We start from the raw sequence: 22,564 nt of genomic DNA on the forward strand, positions 1-22,564 counted from the left end.
AAATTTAACATCTCTTATATCGTTGCCGTACCCGCTGCAAAAACATAGGATTCGAACTGCCTCTAGCTACCAGGCAACCTCGATAGTCTAGTTGGTAAGACACTGCTCTAGAATTGCAAGGGTCGTGGGTTCAAATCCCACCCGAGTAGCATGCCTGTGATATTTTTTACACAGGACTCAGGAAAGTACTACAGTAGAGTATACAGTGTTAACACACACCGCTGTATGGGTAAAAAACAAAATTAATAATCTGAAAGCCTTCGCACTACCATGTGTATGTAAGGTCTCATTGCAAAAGGCTTTTTTTACAGGCAACTTGGAGGCAACCATTGGCACCACACATGAAAGGAACACTTTGTGGAAGCATACAGCAGACTTTTTTCTAATTTTACTGCCTTACTTTCCTCAAGACAATTATGTAGAATTTCAAATTTGAATGTTTTTTTCTTCTTGGAAATTGCCTGGAAATGGTCGTTTGTACAATAACACTTCACACTGTGTTTTTTGTTTGCAGAATGTAAGAAGTCGAACCTTATTCATGCTGCAAATAGTGTGTTCTGGACACCGGTGAACCCAAGAAATGACGTCTGAGCTTTCTGCTCCAGTTCAGCCAGCTCGGCGACAGACGGGGCTAAGATGGCGACATGACCTTTGTAACCACTCCCTATACAAAAAAAGAAAGGAGAAAGAAAACAAACATTCATTTTTATGAACATGGTCTAAAATAAAAACCACAACAAAAGTGGGACTTTTGAAATGGGAGATTACAGCAGGTATATAAGGAAGCAGGTAAATAAAAAAATAAAATAAATAAATAAACATTCAGTTTCTGAACATCGTATAAAATAAAACCCACAACATAGTGAGGCGTTTGAAATGGGAGATTGCAGCAATTATAACAACATGGCGACGCCCATGCGATTAAAGCATCATTCATAAATACCTCAGACAGTTTCGCTATTCCTATTGGTGGAGAGCGCGTCACGTGGGTGTGTATAAACCTTTGTTTATGACCAGTAAAAAGTGTTAATTCATGCACCTGTTCTTATAAGACAGTTTCTTCATTCCTATTTGTCGAGAGCAACGGCTGAAACAGTTGTGCCCCATCATGCGATACGCGCGACGCGCACAGCATTCCCTTATAAGGAGTTGTTAACCCAAGGGCGGAGGGCTTTACCATTTCATAGCCGGAGGGGTGTTGTGTTGAAAGAAATCATTTAACAATTATAATTTTTGCATTTATTTTACTTTTTGACCAAAAAGTGATGATGTTTTTGACCGAAAAGGTATTTATGAATGGGAATCAAAGTGTGTTGAATCGGTTACCAACTAGTGGTTTAAACCCGACGAGGCCTGGTTCTTTATAATTTACCTCGTCTTTGTCTCGGTAAAGTGATCAAGAACCAGGCCTCGTTGGGATTAAACCACTAGTTGAAAACCTCTTCACCTTTGATTCCCTTACTATAGTATAGAAGCATGCAGGTACGACAACCACAAAATACAAAAAAATACTTTTTCTGAACATGGTCTTCAATAAAAAACACAACAAAGTGAGACTGTCGAAATGCGGGATTCCGGCAGGTAGAAGGAAGAGTCAACCTCATTTACCTGTATTGATTTTCTTCTGTCCGTACACTACTTTGCCATCGAATTCATTGGCGGCCACTTTCATGTCTGGTTCTGTCTGATCGATCACAACCCCAAGGTGCTCCTCTATGTCGCCCAGGTACTGCAGGAAAAAAACAAGTGTTTACCTTTATAGTCCGTCAAGGCTACAATAAAACAAACAACTTTCTGGTCGATTTCACAAAGAGTTAAGACTAGTTACTCGTCCTAACTTGGGACTAGCTATACGTTTTTGATATCTCTAGTACTAACTCTCTGTGAAATCCACCCAAGCATTGGTAATGTGGCAAAAACCTCAGAAATATGTAAGTTGCCAACGTTCGCCAACAGTGGCGGCACACAACTCGTTCCACTTGAAATTGTTGGGGAAAGCGCACAACTGATGGCAACGTATGCGCGAGTGGAATGCACCTTACCTGCATTTCATTGTACCATATACAGCATCCTCCTTGCTGCTTCAAGGCTGTTTTTGTACAGCCTCGGCCACGGCTGGAACACGAATGATACCACACCTATCGGGAAAATTCACATCAGAAACCGTTTGGTCAAATTCAGGAAAGTTGGCCAGCTGGGCCCAATTTCATACCGCTGCTAAGCACAAAAATTTGCTTAGCATGACACTTTTGCAGTGATAAAAACAGGAATGCCAACCAAATTTCCACGTGATTTTCAAGACAAGCACACCACAGCTGAATACCAGTACGAAGCAACATGCAACAAAAGGAAATTTGGTTGATTATCCTGTTTTTATCAAGGAAGAAAATAAGTGCTAAGCAAATCTTTGTGCTTGCAGCACTATGAAATTGGGCCCTGTTAAGCAGCTGAAAGCAGAACATATCGCTTAGCAAATTCTTTGCTAAGCAAATAATGAGTGGGGCACCAATCACACCAAAGAAAAGTTGATGTCATTTTGGCTGGTGACCTACTTCTGCTAAGCATTACTTGTTGTGCGTACAGGCTTTTACGAAATTGGGCCCAGTATATTTTATTTGGAAGAGTATTTTTTGACCACACTAGTAACTGGGTTGAGTTATTGTTTAAGAAGATCAAAATCAGTACAAGTGTCATCACATTAATTTACCTTTTCCGGTACTGTGGACACAAACGAAATGGCAAGGCCCATCCTAAAATGAAGAAACAACAGAAACACAATTTCAAAAACCAATACACATTTTGCAGGAAAATAAAAGTAAACAAGTTTATCACATCTGGTAAGTCTCCTGCCACCTAGCGTAACACCGCTGCAAACTAAAAAAACTGTTTTTCATTGTTTTCACTAAAATCACAACCAACGAGTCTGATTGGTGCTTTGTCCACAACTATTTTTAAATTCTATCAATGATTTCTTACCTGTCAGCTCGTCCCACACGACCAATCCGATGGACGTAGTTCTCTTTTTCATCAGGGAGCGTGACATTCACAACTGAGGACAAACCATCATGAGGGGAAAGCTCAATTAAAGGCACTGGACAATATTGGTAATTACTCGAACAATTATTAGCATAAAAACTTACTTGGTCATGAGCAATGGAGAGCTGTTGATAGTATAAATCATTGTGAGAAACGGCTCCCTCTGAAGTAACATAGTTTTTGAGAAAGAAGTCATTTCACTCTAAAATATTTAAATTGAATGTGAAGTATCAACTGAGGTCTCAAATTCAAGGCATCTGAAAGCACACAACTTGTGCAACAACAGTGTTTTTTTACCCTCATTATTTTCTCACAACTTCGGCATCCAATTGAGTCCAAATTTGTCACAGGTTTGTTGTTTAATGCGTATGTTGAGATACTCCAGTAGACTGGTCTTTGACAATTAACAAAGATGTCCAGTGCCTTTAAAGAATGAGAAATAATACATCCCTTTCGTCTTTATCAACTCACACCTGTTATCCCCATGTAATTCCCTGTCTAAACAATGGACCCTTATCTTGTAATTGAATCAAGAACAAATCAGTAAGTACTGCTGACTGCTGCTCATCCATTAAGTTTTATGACAATATATGAACACACTAATTGAAAAGGGCGCATAGTTTATAAGTTTTCTTTTGGTGACCAAACTCACAAAGCGATTTATATCTTTGTACAGATTGTTACAATAATCAATGAGGCTTACCATATGGGATACCTTTGACGTCAATTCCTCTAGCCGCTACATCAGTGCAAATCAAGAAGCGTACCTGACAATCCTAGAATAGACAAAAAAGAGGATATATCAGACAGTTGCGGGCAGAGTTCACTTTGAAGCAGTATCTCATCACTTGTGTTACCAGGGCGCGATTTCAATAAGAGCTAAGATTGATTTTAAGATGTGTATCGACCTAAATTGCAATATGTGATAATAGTAATAATAATAATAATTTGGGGGGCTAATCATCCTTACTCGCAGCTAGAGCAGAATTGTGAAGGACGCGGCTACAACGTGTTCGAGCAGCAGGCATGCAAGGGCGCCTTCAGCTGCCAGCCACGTCAACCCATTATGACCTCTGAGCACAGCCAAGATCAAAAGTGTTTAATTTCTCCAGAGGGAGGAAAACCGGATGGTCTGGAAAACCCTCGTGGCACAGCAGAGAACCAATGCACAACTCAACTCACATATGGCACTGGCCGGGAATCGAACCAGGGTCACCTTGGTGAGAGGCGAGCGCTTTACGCACAAGCCAACCGTGCCATGTCACATTACAAATCACTATGGCAATATAGACTATTCATCTTAAGATGTGTCTATGTTCAATACGAAGTTTGGCCAAAGAAATTTAACAGGATTGAAACTTTCCCACCAAGCGCAAGAAAAATCGACAACGGAGTTTCTTCCAAACCAAATTCAGAAGAAGCCTGAAGAAAATGTTAGACACATCAATTTATGATTATTTTATACCTTGAATCTTTGAAGGTTCTCCCGACGTTCTGGGGGCTTCCTGTCACCATGAAGACAGACACACGAGAACTGATGGTCAGCAGAACTGTTTGGACCTGTAAATTAAAACCAAAATTCATGAAAAGAAGGAAGGTAGCTGTTGTAAACCTTTAACCAAGCAAAATGATCCGCGGTTTAAATGCAAAAAGTGGTAATGACCTCAAATTTAACGTCAAGTACAAGTATTAAATGTATACAGAAACCACTATTACTTAAAACCCACAAAAAGACAAACAAAAGCAGATTTTCAGAATTTGGGGTAAAAAATTTGTTGGTGATTTTATTGAATTGATACAGGACAAACTAACGAAGACATCTAATCTGTGTGGACTGGGTAAATTATAAAAATCTTAAGATTTATTGAAAACTTTGTGAATTTGAGTTTTTGGTCCAAAATAAACAAAATCCAACATGCCGATGTCCCGGGGAATTCTGTCCCCCTCATGGAAAATCAACGTTAGCTGATGTAGGAGGATGATTCAAAAGAGGGCGCTATCATAAGTAGTTGGGGGGACAGAATCTCCTGCCACACAGGCATGGTCAAATTTTCAGATTGGGGGTTAAAAATTTGTTGGTGATTTTGTGGGTTCAAATGATACAGAACGGACTATCTGAGGGGACTGGGGTAAATTTGTTAAGAATGTTGTTAGTTTGTGTTTTGGGGCCAAAATCGAAAAAAAAAAAAAAATCCACCATGCCGGTATGGTCAAATTTTCATGAACACTAACCAGACAAGCTAAAAAACAACAACAAAAACACAAAGAATATACTTTTACAATAAAATACTATAAAAATAAAAGACCATTATATGACTTATATTTTGGAAGAGTAAAAACATACCGCCTCCCATCGATGCTAGGTATCTCTCTGCATTGTCACAATCTACCTTGGTGCGACAGAATAAGATGCCTCGATCCATCTTGTGCTCAGCAATGGCCTTGAGGAGGTAGTCAATCTTTAAGATCTTGACCCCTTCAGAAAGCGTCTCTATTCAAAGACAAAAGATAGTTTTTGTTTATGAAAATGTATCCGTTTATTTATCACACATCCAACATCAACACGTATGGGAAGATCAGGAAGAAATGCTCAGATTTAGAAGATGAATTAATTTTGGACAGCACAATATATGTGATCGTTTTAATAGAAGTGAATTTTGCCCTTACCACTGTTCTGACTGCCATACTGTATGTTGTCTCTTTTGTGCACTCCATCAGTCTAATAGACACATCACAGGTTAAAATAAAGTAAGGAATGCAAATCTTATATGAACATAATGACTATCTCTAATGAGTTGGGGTGGTTCTTCTTTCTCCAGAAGACGATCAGTAGAGCACAGCCTGATTGAAACGTTGAGTTGAAACAAGGTTCTTTTCAGAACCACCCCAACTCATCAGACATAGTCATAACATGGAGTTACCGCAAACCTTTCCATATCGTATTTCCACCATGCAAAGTTTCAAATCCTTCTAATGCAAATCTTTTTTTTGGACTCTCATTTATACTGCACTGTTCGACTGAAAATTCCCTTAGTTTTCCTTCAAATCATGGCCCCATATTAACCTAATTCTATGATTGGGAGCATATTGCGCCACAGCACCTTCTAAACCATCACATGGTGCTTAGCAAAAAGGAGCAGGTCGGATAATTTAAACGAAGTCCCACATACTTTGCGTGAAAATACTGAATGTTGAAGCGCCTTGAGCGTCACTGAGTGATGGATATGCAAGTAAGAAGCCACTGTTATTATCATCACAATAATTCTGGCTGGGCCATTTTGAGAGACAGTGTCCCTATATCTTATGTACGGTGTAGCTCATTTTATGAACCGAATCAACACTTTGCTGATCAGAGACACTTCAGTTTGGTGAGCTAGACCACTCGACCATGACTAGGCCAAATATGACTCCAGGCTTCCAAATATGTTGAATAAAAGAATATTTCAATAGAATAAAATATGAACATCAGTGGCCTACCTGCACTTTGGGTCCTTTGCGTTGCCATGACGCATCATTAATAGGGTCTACTTTGACAACCTTTTATCAATAAACAAAAACAATTGATTACAAAAGTCAAATATGTTTGTGGCAGGAGATTTGTCCCCCCCAACCATTGAACTCTGTACAAACTACTTGATAGCGCCCTCTTTTGAACCATCCTCCTTCAGCCCATGTTTTATTTTCCATAATGGGGGACAGAATCTCCGGCGGGCAGATTCCCTGGGACACTGGCACTCTACCATAGAGTTATATATAAGAACTAGAGGGCGCACTGGCCTATATACGCGCTCCGGCATGCTCGCAGGCGGCCATTTTCTAAGTCGACAAAACTGGCATCCCACAGCGTGTGTTTGTGCGGCCACTTTGTAAGTTGAACAAAACAGCATCGCGTAGCGTTCAATAAACACAAACTCCAATGTGTGTTTCATATTCAACGCGCATATATAAGAGCGCGCGCGTGTCTCCTTGCGGTCCCGTCGCCTTTGTGCAAGAAGCATCACCCGTGCGCCCTCTAGTTCTTATATATAACTCTATGCACTCTAACAACAGAGCCATCTACCCCCTAATGTTGGCAATGTCCCTATTTCATCAATATTTTGCCTTTGGAGTTGCCACTCAGAAGACATTCAACCTGTACTGCTGCATAGCCAGGGATCACACCCAAGTTCACAAGACACAACCTTGGAAGCAGCTGAGGAGAGAAATCACCTTTCAGCTCAGTTGGCAGAGCGACAGCACATTAAACTGGAGTTGGCAGGTTCAAATCCCGTTGCAGTAAATTTTCCTCTATTCAAAATTAACTACTAGTATAAAGTTCCCCTGTAATTAATTAGTAAATACAATCCTTACGACATGGTGGACAGTCTCTGGCACACTATCTTGCCCCTTCAAGTCGACCCATGTTGGGAAATGCATCAATTTCTCCTGAAAAAATAAATACGATTTTTTTAAAGGACAATAAGTTAAATAAATTGTACAGATATGTTATATTCAAATCATGAGAATTTGTGTTTGCCTTTTACACTGCATACATGTACTTGGTGCTTTCCCAAGTCTAGCAGGGGAGGGGATTCAAACCAACCCAAGTAGCAGACCTTAGGTATTTCTTTTTCTGCAGGAGTTGAAAAAAAACGGAGTATTCCGAAATATCTGTGTACATGTAGGGTTAACCAAAGATAACAATCTGCTACCTGTCAGCATTCTTTGCAATAAAAATTCCAGCTGTTCCCAACGTTTTAGTAGAATAACAAGTAAATGATTTTTGGGGTTGAACAAAGAATTGACTAGAGTGGGATTCGAACCAACGACCTCCGGATTAACGTGCCGGCGCTCTACCAACTGAGCTATCTAGCCCTATATTGGCGGTGTCCCTATTTTGTCAATATCTTTGTTCGGGGGTGATCCCTGGCTACACGGCAGTTAACGGCAGTTAACGGTTGCATGGCTTCTGACTGGCACCCCCGAACAAAGATATTGACAAAATAGGGACACCGCCAATATAGGGCTAGATAGCTCAGTTGGTAGAGCGCCGGCACGTTAATCCGGAGGTCGTTGGTTCGAATCCCACTCTAGTCAATTCTTTGTTCAACCCCAAAAATCATTTACAAATTTACCCAGTCAGTTTCCCTTGTGGTTTATATTGAGAATAACAAGTAAACGCAAAAACTAAAACTGAGTGTAAAACAAACTCACAAATCTTGACTCAAAATTAAGAACACACAACAACAAAATTCAATATACTTACGGCAAGTTTCTTGACTTCAAATGAATGTAGCGTGGCTGAGCAAACAACCATCTGTTATATGGAGGATAAAAACAAATGAGAGCTGTTGCAAAAAAGTTTGTAGAAACAAAAGAGGGGCAATATAGGAGGTCCACAGTTGCAGGCATATAATAAAATAATAATAACATTTGTAAAGCGCTTTCCACAGGTGTTTCAAAGCGCTTTGGCATTGTCTGAAAAGATGTGTTTTTAACCGAGTCTTGAATGAGCTGATTAAGGATGAGTCACGGATGTGAAGGGGGAGCGTGTTCCAGCAAGTTGGTGCAGCTACTGAGAATGCTCTATCACCACAGCCGTTATTCGTGCGTGGGCCATTAGAAAGTTGAAGATGGATGTTGGATGTTGATCGAAGGCTCATGGATGAAGAAGGCGACTTTCTTGGGAGATGAGACTATTGACGTATGCTTGTGTGTCTACAACTTGGATATTAAATGTTTGTTTTTCCACCAGAGATAATATTATAAGAATCTGTAGTTACATGTACCTGTAGCCTCTTGCCATCCATGGTGACCTTGGGTATCTGGTCGTACATACGGGTTATCTGTTGACCATAACCAGCTGACAGTAGCCCATCCTACAGTGTTAAAAGGTAATAATGTTATTTACACAACACCAAAGTAGATCCTTGTAATCTGGGCCTTATTTCACAATGCCTGTAAGCATGAAAACTTGCTAAGCTCAGAAAAATCTTGCTTAACAGAAACTGGTTACCAGCCTAATGCGTTGTCATACTGATGACAAGGATAGTACAGGGGACCCGTCTGCAATTGGCTCAATTTCCATTTTCTGAAATTGGGCGCTGGATACAGAATTGTTACTTACCGCTTCATCGAGAATGAAAAACTGGACCTGCAAAAATGAAAGAAATAAAAAACAGTAAAAACTGTCTGCACTAGTTTTCATACGTTTAATATATGATTGCTTTTTTAAAGAGTAAATTATTTCCAATCTCATAGTTTTCAATAAAGACACCATTAACCAACCCTATGAAAACTGCATCAAAATGAGGTGAGAATACAAGAATATTTTGTGAAGTCATAAGGAACTTTAGTCATTGTCAGTTAATTAACTCGCGAAACCCCTACCTTTGTTTTCAAACTACATAATAATGATTTACTTTGATTTGCATGGCTAGCACCCTCTGACAGCTCCATGCTCGTATTCTTTCTGTTATGGGCCGAAGACCGACAATGACGTGTCTGTGGTGTCTTCACCCAACAGATTAAAAAACAACAACTGGTCTGTCTTTATTACAAGGGTCTTATGCAAGGGTCTCACCTGATTAAGTGAGAGTTTCCCAGTACTAATGAGGTCTTCAATTCTCCCAGGGGTAGCCACTACTATATCCACCTGGGTGAGTTATAAAGAAACAAAGCAATAATTGATTAATAAAACATAAAACGAAGTAGGTCTGCTAGGGAAGTCAGGTTGGCGCAATGGTGTCTTGCCTCGCCTTCCACCTCTGGGGACCCCGGTTCGACTTCTACCGGGGGGCACTATGTGGATTGGGTTTTTCAGTCCCTACATGTTTTAACTTTGTGGGTTTTCCCTGGAACAATTATCTAGGGTTTTCCTGCCACTTCTAAAACTGAAGTTTCTCCGTTGTGGTCTCACCTTGTCTAGCTGAAAAGGCTTTGACAAGAATTATCATAGATGTAGAAACAGTTTAAGTTTAAAGAAATTGCTATCACTGCTTTTCTTTTTCTCTGAGACAGTTCATTTACCCCACGAAAATGAAAACCATAACAAAATCACATTTGATGAAATAAGTTTGATCAGATTAACAGACACAGTCTAAAGCCCTTTTTACACTACTCTATACATGCTATACATAGAGTTATATATAAGAACTAGAGGGCGCACGAGTGATGCTTCGTGCACAAACGCCACGGGACCGCAAGATGACAAGCGCGTCATTCTGCATGCGCGTTTAATATGAAATACAAGTTTGAGTTGTTTTTTTATTGACGCTCACGCGATGCTGTTTGTTCAACTTACAAAATGGCCGCACAAACACACGCTGTGAGATAGCTGTTTTGTCAACTTAGAAAATGGCCGCCTGCGCACATACCGGGGCGCGTCTATAGACCAGTGCGCCCTCTAGTTCCTATATATTACTCTATGGTTTGATCAGATTAACAGACACAGTCTAAAGCCCTTTTTACACTACCCTATACATGCTATAATATGATCTTTACCCCCGGTCTTCCCATGCTCTGTCCCTGGAAATGGGCATACCCTGGAGAATGGCCACCCCTGCTCTGGCGTAAGGGCGGCAGGAAAACCCTAGGGTATTCTTGGAACATTTAACTGGAACCCCCTGAAGAAGGGACACAGTGTTAAAGTGCCCTGGGTAACATTCCATGTGGATAAGAGAAACAGTGTCAAAAGGGCTGAAATTGATAAACTATTAGGACCATAAATTCGTCAAGTTGCACTTACCCCATTCTGAAGTGCCTCAATTTGTTGCTTGGCTGGTAGACCTCCAATTATCAACAGCTCTCTGTAAACAAAACACAAATGTGTACACTGAATAATAATGAGGTATTTATTAACTTATGCAATGGTTCTGTCATGTCTGGTACCTCGTCCCATTCCCCTCTAGTCAATGTCTTCGCTACACCCCAACTTAGAGTGCACCATACTGTTAAAGTCACCGGGAAGTGGTATTTTGTAAAAATGAAGCTTTTGTCTCTAATATTATATGTGTTTTGATGAGTGGAATGTGAATAAACAGGTAACTAGGGTTCTAAAAAAATAAGTTCTTAGCTTATTTACAAATTAAAGAGTAGGCCCCGACCCGAGAGGGCGCTGTTCGTGACGTCAATCGAGGCGCTATATTCGAAGAGAAAATGCTGCACAGCGCTGAAAAAGACGTCGGACCGGACCACTAAGCCTTATTGCTCTTGTGAGTCTGACCAGCCATGCAGACTGACCCCATCTTTAGTTGTTTTGCTGCATCCAGCAGCAATACACTTGGTTGGCATTGCCGGAAAAATGCAAGAAGAAAAGTTTTTTCGAAACGTGAAAAGGGGTAGGCAGAGCCAACCCCCTAACAACAACTTAATCTATTTGTAAACATATAAATCGTTACAAAAAATTACTGAACAAAATTGTTTTATTGTTACTAAACATATACTCTTATGTTTGAAAAAATAAAAATTATATTCCCAAGTGACTTTAAAGTGTAACTACATACGAGAGAAGGGGTTCACCCTGGTGTTCCTGCGGCATGTTGCACAAAGCTCTGCATACCTTGCAGAAAAAATACTGGATGCTAATAAAGCGCCTTGAGTGTCTCTGATAGTGACCAATTTGAGCAATATATAAGAAGCCACTACTACTACTACTACTCTTACTACTATTACTATCTTTACATACATACCTTGGACAATCAGTTTGAATATGTTTCTTGAACAACTTAATCTGATTCAGTGTCTAGGATAACAGAAGACAGAAAGCTTTGTTAGGTACAAATGAAATCAATTGAATAACCACACCTCACATATTCAGCCAAACTGTCAGACATTTACACTGAAGTTCACTAAACAGATTACAAAAAACCAAACACTTTCCTTACCTGCTCAGCTAACTCTCTTGATGGCTGCAAAAAATAAACGCAATGAAAAAGTTTTTACATCGGAAGGAGGAGATACATGTTTCAATTTACACAAAAAGTATGCGTAACTTTAGTTCCCTTAACTGATAACACAACTTAAATAAACAAAAACGTTTGTACAATTTGAATGCAGTATTTTGTACTTACTTCTAGGATGATAGCCTTGGGTGCATTGGGTTGAGGTTTACCAGCTACCGCTTGCTGGGCACCTGCCAACATTAAAACAAGATTTAGAATATAATATAAAAGAAGAATGACAACTTTCTAAAGCATTCAATCTTATTTCACTACTCCAATCTAATATTGTTGCGTGTCATTGACACAGGGATAATAACACTGTTGAATTCTAAACACTCCTCATTTTAAGCCAGTTTGGTTTTGCCCGAAATCCGGAGCTAATTTACCTGTATTGGATGATTTGGCCGTACACTCTGGGGATGCACTGCACAGTGGTTTGTAACCTCCCTGTTAAAGGAAACAACAAAATGCACAAATGCAGGAGGTTACAAAAATTGCCATGCACCCAAAACGGCGTCTGAAGAATAATTATGTTTGGGAATGTCAAATGCATGGCCCAAGAAAAAAACATTAAACACAAAAATTACACACTTTGTCAATAGTGCTTTAATTTTTAATTCTTTCTTTAACTTGGTGTGTCACAAACGTCTACCACAACGTCAATGCAAAACAATTATAATTTTGAAATCTGTTTTTAATTTCCTGCATGATATCGCATTCAACTACTTACAAGCTTTCTCTTTATTTAACAAATCCCAATTTGTGAAAGTGAACAATAAAAACAAACAAAATAGGAATACAATTTTAAAACAAAAAATGCACAAATGCAGGTTTAACAAAGTTGCCAAGCACCTTTAGGAAGAGGTTACAGGGTATCACCTAAAATTTAAACACCACATTATATTAAATATGGATTACACAAGAAACCTACGTAAATGAGAACTTTACAATTTTTATTTGCCTTTACCTCAGGTTTGTACTTGAATTGTGTGGCTCCAAAGTTGAACTTCATTTCTGCATTCTAGAGTAGCAAATGATTAAGAATAGATACTGAAAAATTACAGTATAATAATCAGACTACATGTTAAAAACATGAAAATGTGTTGGATCATAAATAAGTCACCCAAAACCTTCTTGAAATCCAGCGACTCACTATCATTATCACCACCGTTTTCACAAAGAGATTGATAATGTCAAAAAGCAGTATACATTTTCCTCCTATCGTTAGCCTTGTGTCCTTAAGCAAGACACTTACACAATTGCTTTGGATAGTACGTAAAGCCGTTGGTCCCATGTGTTGTGTAACGCATGTACATGTAAAAGAACCCAGAAGGGGTTTGCCCCGGTATTCCTAGCTGTGGTTGCTGAATGCGCCAAAGCACCTTGTAAACCCTTAAAAGGTGCTACATAATTGGGTCTCAGAATTCATATTTTCAATACCTTTCTTTCTGTAAAAAAAGTAAATACATAATGTACTAAGCGCCTTGAGTACCTTATTGGTAGATCATACACCACATAAGTGTTTGACATTATTATATTATATTTTTTTTTTAACTGTGAGAAACCTGTAATGAAATAATTGTCTGGATCTATCTCCTGAACATTAAATAAGTGTTCATCAAATTACCTTAAGAACGACAGCAGCGTACAACGGTGTCTGAAGAATGTGTTTGGGAATGTCAAACGCAAGGCCCAAGTAAACACCTGAACAAAAGTAAACAATACACACAAATTATAGACCTTGTCAATAGTGACTTAAGCCCTTTTCACACGGCCAAAATGTAGCCAGGGTCCTTTACAAATTTTACGAGCGTGGATTGTTTGTTTGTTATTACCATGTGTGACTGATTTTGTGAGCTTTCACACTGCAAAGTTAAAAAACTAACAACCCTTGTGCGACGTGAGAGAGATATGACAAATTGGTATTCCTGATCACCTTAGTTGGACAAGATAGCGCCAACAATAACATGCGCTGTATGGGCATTTTCACCTAGGATGTTGTTCAATAAACAAGGGTTCCTTTCACACGATGATGTAGCCCACGTCCTTGGTCAAAACTTCCGCTAGTGTAAGATTTTGTCGTAGGTCCGGACCTCCGACAAAACGTAGCAATGTTGCACAAGATTTGACAAGGGACCCTGGACACTCCAAAACTTGTTGTCCTTTCACACGAGGTGCATTTTGTAAAATCTTACAACCATGCTACAAGGGACCCTTGCTAAATTGCTCTCGTGTGAAAGGGGCTTTAGGCTACAGCTACGGGTTGATCAGGCGCGTCTGCCTATTCTTCAACACTCGCAGACGCGCTGATCTAGTCGTAGCTGTAGCCGAATTCGCCATTTCGGACACGGCCTTAGCTTTGTTTCTTTCTCCAACTAATAGATGTCAAATAATGGAAATGATGCACAAGTGTACACGTCGCGCGCAACTCTCGGCCAATAATAATAGGTCTTCATTGACCTCAGTGAGAGTTCTATTTTAGGCCTGTGACATCATATGGAAAGGGGGTCTATTGCTCCAAACAAACAAACTACATTTGAAAAAGTACTATCTGCACAGCTCATTAGTTGGCTTGCCTTTGAATGAAGTAGATTGAAACGAGTATTGAAATTACCATTTTTTGCGAACTCAATGGTCCCATTGTTGAGATCCAAATAGCATCCAATTACATCATCAATTCCAAATGGCTGAAAGAAGAAAAAACCCCAGAAATGTTTATAAAAAGGTTTCTTGACTTGCCCGAGTGCTTGAAAAAAACAAAAACAAACATACAAAACCAACATTATACTTTCCTTTTAACCCTTTCAGTGCCCGCTTTTTTGGTGTGGTTTAACCTAAAATCCCCATCTTTTTAAGGTTTTACAAAATTGTGTTTTAAAAAGAGACAACAAAAGAAGTCTTTCTCGCCAAACAAAATGATTTGTGTCGCATTGGTACATCCCAGAGTCAATAGTAATTTATGGGTAAATGTAGGATTGATAAAACTTTTTAAGAACATAAAAAAGATCGTACATATAGGATGATGGTACTTTTGAAATACTTGAAATAGATCATACACTGTACATGTATGAACTTGGCAGAAGTAAAACACAGAGTTAACGGATATTTGACATTAAAAGCAGAATCAACTCATTTTGATTCTGGTATTGTGAAGTAAATTTTTGTCCAGTTAACATTTTGAGCTACAAGCCCTGCGTTCTTGTGGATATTTCCCCCATATTCAGGCCTTGTGAAAGCGTGTTTTGCCGGCATCACCACCAATAATGCATCTTTAAAGGCACTGGACACTATTGGTAATTGTCAAAGACCAGTCTTCTCACTTGGTGTATCCCAACATAAGCATAAAAAAACATGACTGTGAAAATTTGAGCTCTTTCTCAAAATCTATGCTACTTCAGAGGGAGCCGTTTCTCAATATGTTTGATACTACCAACAGCTCTCCAATGCTCGTTACCAAGTCGTTTTTAAGTTTAATTTTTTATTTGAGTAATTACCAAACGTGTACATTACCTTCCCTTAAACAGATTGATATGTAATTAAAAAAACTTGATGTTTCTGTTTTTCAGACAGCAATTACTCAGCTAGATTTGCAGTTTTTGGCCTAGAATGTTTCCAGTGTTCCTTTTTCTTTTCATTCTGTGTTTGGGCCTCAACTGTTTTTCCAGATAGTCAGCAGGAAAAATTCACACAATTTATTGTACTACATCTGAGTAAACGAATAGTAATACACAGGTATTGGATAAAATTTCTTTGTAAAAAACTACTTTGTAGTTCTTCTTCAACTTACCTCACCGTAAGTGTCAAACTGCCGACCAAAGGACTTTTTCCCTGTTCCTCCGAAGCCAAACCCAAGCTTGTCTGTGCCTGAATGGATACAAAAATACAAAATATTGTTTATTTCATGGATATTTCAACAGGAACCCACCCATAAAAAAGGGTGGGCAACAAAGGTTACTAATTGATGAAGCCAGGGAAGTTGAGCCACTACAGCTCCTTGATTTACAGCCTTTACAGAATACAGTATGCACATAGTCCATTGGGATGGGGTGCTTCTTCTGGTGTCTGATCAGCAGAGTGTGGGTTTGAGTCCCAGTCGTGGCACTTAACGCTATTGCTTCGTCCTTCGAGAGGGACGCTGTACATGTAGGTCCCGTGTATTGATGTAAAAACAATCAATGTACCAACGCACATAAAAGACCCCAGTACACACTTATCACAAAGGGTTCGCCCCGATGTGTCTGGCAATGCGTTTATCTTCAATCATGGAGAATGCACTAGAAAGGAAGAAGAAGAGGTGCAGAATTCAACTGCAGTAACTTGCTATTAGATTTACCTAGATTCATGGAAGCTTCAGCAGTAGACCATCCAACACGACAAAGTCCTTCGTCGGTAACGGTTGCCTCGTAGTAATACCTGCCTATAAATAAAGAGGCATATAGTAACGGCCAGTTGTCACCAACATCAGTGGCATACATTAAGTGGGGATCATGGGGGTCCATGCCTGCACCCCCTTCCATTTGAAATCTGGACTTCTGATATTAAAAATTACCCAAATAAATTTAAATTTTATGAGGATCATGCTACAAAAAATGGTAAACTACAAGAGTGAGTGTAATAATAATAATAATAATGAATATTTATGAGGTGCCGATAATAATAATGAATATTTATAAGGCGCCGATAATAATAATGAATATTTATAAGGCGCCGTTATTCGCCATGACTGACGCTCATGGCGCACTAACAAAAAGAAAAGAAAGAAAAGAAACGAAAAACAAATTAATCACAAAAAACGTGAGGGAAAACAGGTGGGTTTTTAAGCAGGATTTAAATACAGTCAGTGAAGAAGACTGACGAATTTCAAGGGGTACTGGGCTTGTGACGTCAAATCTGAATCTGAATTATATAGTCGGCTAGGCATCCTATACGTAGAAACATCACTTGAACTTTTTGTTAAAAAGACAATTCAGAAATTGCAGTTTAGACAATGGAGGAAAACCACAAATGGGGAATACCCAAACAATCAGGTAGGGAATGAAAACCCAATCCACATGCAAGGCTCCAATCCAGGTATCGAATCAGAGGTGAGCGGCAGGGACAGAAACTACAGGGCCAACCTGACTGCACCTTACTATATATAAGAAAAAAAATAGGGTAAAACCCTGGGGTGTTCTTGAAACGTGTAACCGGAACCCTGTAGATAAGGGACACAGTGTGAAAGTGCACCAGGGTAACCGCGGGGGAAAAAACGCCCAAGGGCCTCCCCGGTGTTGTATTCCACGGAGATCAGAGACACAGTGTTAAAAGGGCTATAGACCGTATTGAATATGACGTCACCGTTCAAATATCTGCCCTACAAGATGGCGTTTGCGAGAGTGTGCGTGCTTGTGCCGTAGAAATCAAACCGGGAACATTGCGTGCTGCGTGTATCTTTGATGTACGCGTTTATACGCGCATACGGTTTGACCTACAAGATGGCGCCTTTCATAGCAGCAAAGGGGTTATTCAATAGGTCTATAGACTAGATATCCAACCAACCTCCATTGACAACTCCCTTGTTGGAGCGTGTGCCGTGCCATGAGTTGTGCTCCCTGCTCTGGCATAGTAACCCAGTTTCATCTATAGCTGTGGATGAAATAAACCAATACTCAACAATGAGAAGTCTGTCCAGTGTCTTAAGACCATCACACAAAAGACTTGTTGTGGCATGTCGTGGCCGAGCAGTCTAGTTCACTGGACCCAAGCTCTGATGTTGTCAGCAACAGAGTATGGGGTTCGAACCCCAGTCATAACACTTGTGCCCTTGAGCAAGGCACTTAACCATAGTTGCTTGGTGAAAAGTTAGAAAGGTAGTGCATTCTGCTCTACCAGCCAAGCTCCTAGTGGATGATACCCATCCATGCCGACATCCTTAAGGACTGTGAAGGGGGAACACTGTTTCAGCCACAGGGAGTAGGTTGAAACGTGCCCCTGGTGTTTCAAAACACTCTGAAACTTTATCCTCAAAAACTTACAAGACACTTACCCATTGAATCGCCTCTGTCAAACGAGTTCATCAGCCAATTGGGGGTATCTGGATAATTAACAAATGGAGAACCATATCAAAACGAACACTGGGAATATAGGTAGTTCCACCAAGTGCCATCTTTACAGGCAACTTGGGTTTTGGCTATTCCTTTGCAGCCAAGCGGTTGACTGATAGATGTTTTGATACATGTTTTGATACAGCTTCTGTGTGTTGTGTGCCACACACATCATCATCATGTAGAAGCTCGAGCCTAGAGAAAAATGGTAGGTGAAAGGAGCATCCCCCAGTCCCAGACGGTACTGGGGGACCCCCCATCCAGTCCCTGTCCCACACACATACTTGTGTCTTCAAATAATGTACATAGTGCAGTGGTATGTGGCTACAACTGTTATTGGCCTGAAGCAAAGGGCATGCCTGCTGCCAACTATTCGAGTGGGGAGGGGGGCACTTGTGAAGGCACAACTGACGTGATTTCTCCAAAGTTTCACTCACTTCCGTTTTGATGTTTTGCTGTGATAACACATAGACTTTGCAATGAATCAATTGGGCAAAATCTGGGGGCCGTTATGCTGTGAAAATGCTGTGAAAATCCACTGAGAAATTGGTTCATGACAAAATCACAGAAAAATACTCTTTCACTGCATGTTCATGTTGCAGGTTTACATAGTGTAGTGTTTTTATGAATATTATTTACCCTTTCACTGTATACTCAGTACTTTCCCGAGTTCTGTGAAAAAAAAAAAACACAGGCATATTACTCTGGTAGGATTCAAACCCATGTGAGTGTACATGTACTTGAGTGTTACCTGCTTTTGCTTTGATAGTTCCATGCATCTTCCCAGAGGATTTGGATCTCAGTGATTCCTGAACGATCTGAATGACTGGCAGACAGAACGCCTGTGTGCATCGAAATAAAAACGAGAAGAATGCATGCCATTAAGTACAGTTTCGGGGTCGGTCATAAACACTGCATGATTTAGTGGTACATAATGGCTGCCATACCAAACAGTATAACACCAGGAGGGCCCGATTTCACAAAGAGTTAAGATTGATCATAATTGCAAATCAATTGTAGTTGGTAAAGTGTGATTCCACAATACGAATCACTATGGTGATACTGACAATTTCTCTTAAAGGCAGTGGACACTATTGGTAATTACTCAAAATAATTATCAGCATAAAACCTTTCTTGGTGACGAGTAATGGGGAGAGGTTGATGTTATAAAACATTGTGAGAAACGGATACCTCTGAAGTGCCATAGTTTTCGAGAAAGAAGTAATTTTCCACGAATTTGATTTCGAGACCTCAGATTTAGAACTTGAGGTCTCAAAATCAACTATCTAAACGCACACAACTTCGTGTGTTGCTTTGTAAAATTGACCCGAGGCCTGGAGTTTCAATTTTGAGAGGGCAAGGCCATTTTCATTTTGCAAAGGGCACCTCCGTTGGAAAATCTTAATTTTCATTTCAGAAACATTCATTTCATGTCAACATCACTCAATACAAAGTGTGATAATATTGTTCAGTTACACATATGAAAACTTGCCCTATAGATAATAATGCGACATTAACAAGTAGGAAAAAGGAGAAGACGAAACCCGTTTCCATAATTTTTTATTTTTATACGCAAGTCACCAGACTCACAAGGCCTGAAGGTCAATGGACCGTTCCGGCTTTCCACTAAGCTCCGCCCACCGCGCACGTGAGCAAGACACGTGTGCTAACACTCCCAATGACATTCTGCACGATTCTGCAGCGCGTGCAAACTATACGCGCATGCATGACCGAGTTTGTCCGACCATAATCATTGCTGTGATTGGTCAAATGGGTGAACGCGCACAGTTTGATTGATAGGCCGGATCGGTCCATTCAAGGTAAGGGCTACAGTTATTTTTTTCCAGAGGCCTTGCCAACTACTCCTAGGGCTGAAACAGGGTTACTCCTTTTACAGTCCATACGGATGTAGGCTTGGGTATCATCAGTCTGAAGCGTGGCCTGTAGAGCAGAATGCACTACCTCCCCAATTCGACGTAGCAAGTGTCACAACCGGGATTCGAACCCACACTCTGTTGATCAAACACCAGAGCTTGAATTCGGTGGGTGCTCTTAACCGCTCGGCCATGGCAGTTTGGAAGGGTATTTAATGGAGGTAGTAGACCTCCATAGGCTATGCAGAAAATTTTTAAAATCAAGCAAAACCTGGCGGATTGTTTTAAAGGGGTTGAGACTGTAAGGATTGAATTACCCCAGTCTTTCCACTTCCAGTCTCAGCTGCCATCAAGACGTCACCACCCCCAAGGATCAATGGAATGGCTTCTGCTTGGACATCCGTTGGCAGCCTGAATGTGTAAAAAATACATAAAGTATAAAAAAGCAAGCAGCAGTTCATGATTATTATTGTTTCATCTTATCACAGCATGTAAAAGAAAGATTACACTTTTCTTCAACCTGGGGTGGATTTCACAAAGAGTTAAAGGCAGTGGACACTATTGGTAATTACTCAAAATAATTATTAGCATAAAACCTTACTTGGTAACAAGTAATCGGGAGAGGTTGATAGTATAAAACATTGTGAGAAACGGCTCCCTCTGAAGTAACATAGTTTTCAAGAAAGAAATAATTTCATAGAGCTGCTAAGCACAAAAATTTGCTTAGCATGAAATTTCTTCCTTGATACAAACAAGATTACCAACCATATTTCAGTTTGTTGCATTTGCTAGTTACTGGTATTCAGCTGTTGTTCGCTTATTCCGAAAATCACTTGGACATTTGGTTGGTAGTCCTGTTTTTATTGAGGCAGAAATTTCATGCTAAGCAAATTTGTGTGCTAAGCAGCTCTATGAAATTGGGCCCTGGTCTTGGCACATTTGTATCTTCTGCACAGCACCTCTTGAAGATTACCTTTTCACCTGGCACTCAGCTATGTCAAAGAGATGACACATCTTCTTTGTCTTATGTATCTACATGTAAGATAACACCATCTAGACGCCTTCATGTACTACAATGTATAATGAAAGCCTTTACTTGAACCCAGATTAACAGACACCCAGCTCTCCCTGGGGAAAAAGACTCACAACTCCCTGTCTAAGTGCTCTACTTGGAACTGCCCTGAAAAGGAACAAATCTCAAGTTAAGTCACTAGTCCTAGGACTAGTCCTAGGAGATATAAAAAACGTATGGCTAGTCCGAAGTTAGGACGAGTAACTCGTCTTAACTCAAGATAAGACCAGTCTTAACTCTTTGTAAAATCCACCCCGTTAGTTTACAACTCAATGAATCTGCTTTCTATAAAAATGCAGAAGAAAACATCACTCACAGCCAGTCCATTTCTTCCACAGCCTGCACTATCTCCGGAACGACACCAAACTCTGTCAAAACAAAGTAAAACATAAATCAGAATAAGTAGAATAAATTAGAGATATTATTTGGTCTTTGGAAAAAAAAAATTGATTTTTTTGGGGGTCAAACATAGGGCCTACAACTTAAAAGGGCTTACTTGTTGTGGCTGATGGTGCGTATGTCATATTAATTGAACTACAATTTATGATACAATTGGTGTCAATTAGCAATTGTGTGGCCAGTCGACTGTCTATATACGATTTTTTATAGCTTCATGACATTATAGTAAGTGATATAACTGCACTTTTGAGTTTAACAGACATGGTGGTCATGCGTACAGAGGGTCAGAGAGAGTTAAGTCCATTTTTTTTCTCTTCAAAAAAAATATAAAAAATATTCCACAACATTTCAGAGTGTTTTTCACCAAATCGGTAAAGGATTCTTGGCTATCGTCGATTCACAAGTCATTGCAATTGAAAATTAAAAAATTGATTCATTATTAAAAAATATGACAATAACTAAATAAAGATGACGAATCGTAAAAAAAAACTGACAATGAAACACAAAAATAATATTCTCAAGGCCTACCACGATATTAGGAGACCCACTGGACTGTAAAAATGAGGAATTCCAAAATGAGGCTTGACATGAATGCCTTGTGCCATTATAAGCATTATTAATTATGCATTAAAAAAAATGCCATTGCAAACCACCCAATCAAATGCAATTTACCGATTGGCATGGGTCGGGATGATCATGGGGCATGGCAAGCAAGCACTTTTTTTAAAAATATATTAATATTATTATAAAAAAACATTTGTGTTAAATTTCCATGCATTTCATATTCCCAAACATTTGTCCAATGTGTCCTCTAACGAATGGTAATGCACAACAATCAGTTATTTAAGAAAAACGAAAGCAACAAAGAGATGAAAATTACCTGCAAAGGCAGTCATCTTGACAAATGACAAGGGACAGCAGACGACGTCGTGGTCGTGCAATGTGTGATGGTGAGAAATTCATCAACGTCGACCGTAAAAGTTTACTTTAGTGTGAGTTAAAAAAAACACAAAATATAAATGTTTAAGTAATCATTTTTAAAAATAAAGTAAAAAATAATATTTAAAATATTGTTCAGTAATTGTTCACACTATATACTTTAAAATAGTGTTAAAGTTAAGAATTCACAATAAATAGTATTTTAAAAAGCCAGTGTATGCCAACCTTGTTTTTAGGTTC

General features: G+C 39.5%; 1 protein-coding gene across 1 annotated transcript; it reads right to left on the minus strand.

Annotated features, from left to right (window-relative positions):
* Positions 1–177: 177 nt before the first annotated feature.
* On the minus strand, positions 178–22,372 carry LOC117289610 (ATP-dependent RNA helicase DDX1-like). The gene is made up of 31 exons (XM_033770812.1): positions 22,266–22,372; positions 21,303–21,354; positions 20,232–20,325; positions 18,792–18,882; positions 17,983–18,030; positions 17,496–17,582; positions 16,291–16,374; positions 15,745–15,821; positions 14,572–14,644; positions 13,585–13,661; positions 12,925–12,978; positions 12,344–12,404; positions 12,087–12,148; positions 11,901–11,924; positions 11,706–11,758; positions 10,763–10,823; positions 9,599–9,670; positions 9,143–9,169; positions 8,805–8,894; positions 8,282–8,332; positions 7,387–7,461; positions 6,514–6,573; positions 5,704–5,755; positions 5,381–5,527; positions 4,502–4,596; positions 3,740–3,812; positions 2,977–3,049; positions 2,708–2,750; positions 2,043–2,138; positions 1,609–1,729; positions 178–664 (listed from the first exon to the last, which is right to left on the minus strand). The coding sequence occupies exons 1-31, from the start codon at positions 22,279–22,281 to the stop codon at positions 537–539; spliced, it is 2,217 nt and encodes a 738-aa protein (XP_033626703.1). The 5' UTR covers positions 22,282–22,372; the 3' UTR covers positions 178–536.
* Between the last annotated feature and the right edge of the window lie 192 nt (positions 22,373–22,564).

The sequence above is a fragment of the Asterias rubens genome, chromosome 4 (genome assembly GCF_902459465.1).
Source record: "Asterias rubens chromosome 4, eAstRub1.3, whole genome shotgun sequence".
NCBI lineage: Eukaryota > Metazoa > Echinodermata > Asteroidea > Forcipulatida > Asteriidae > Asterias > Asterias rubens.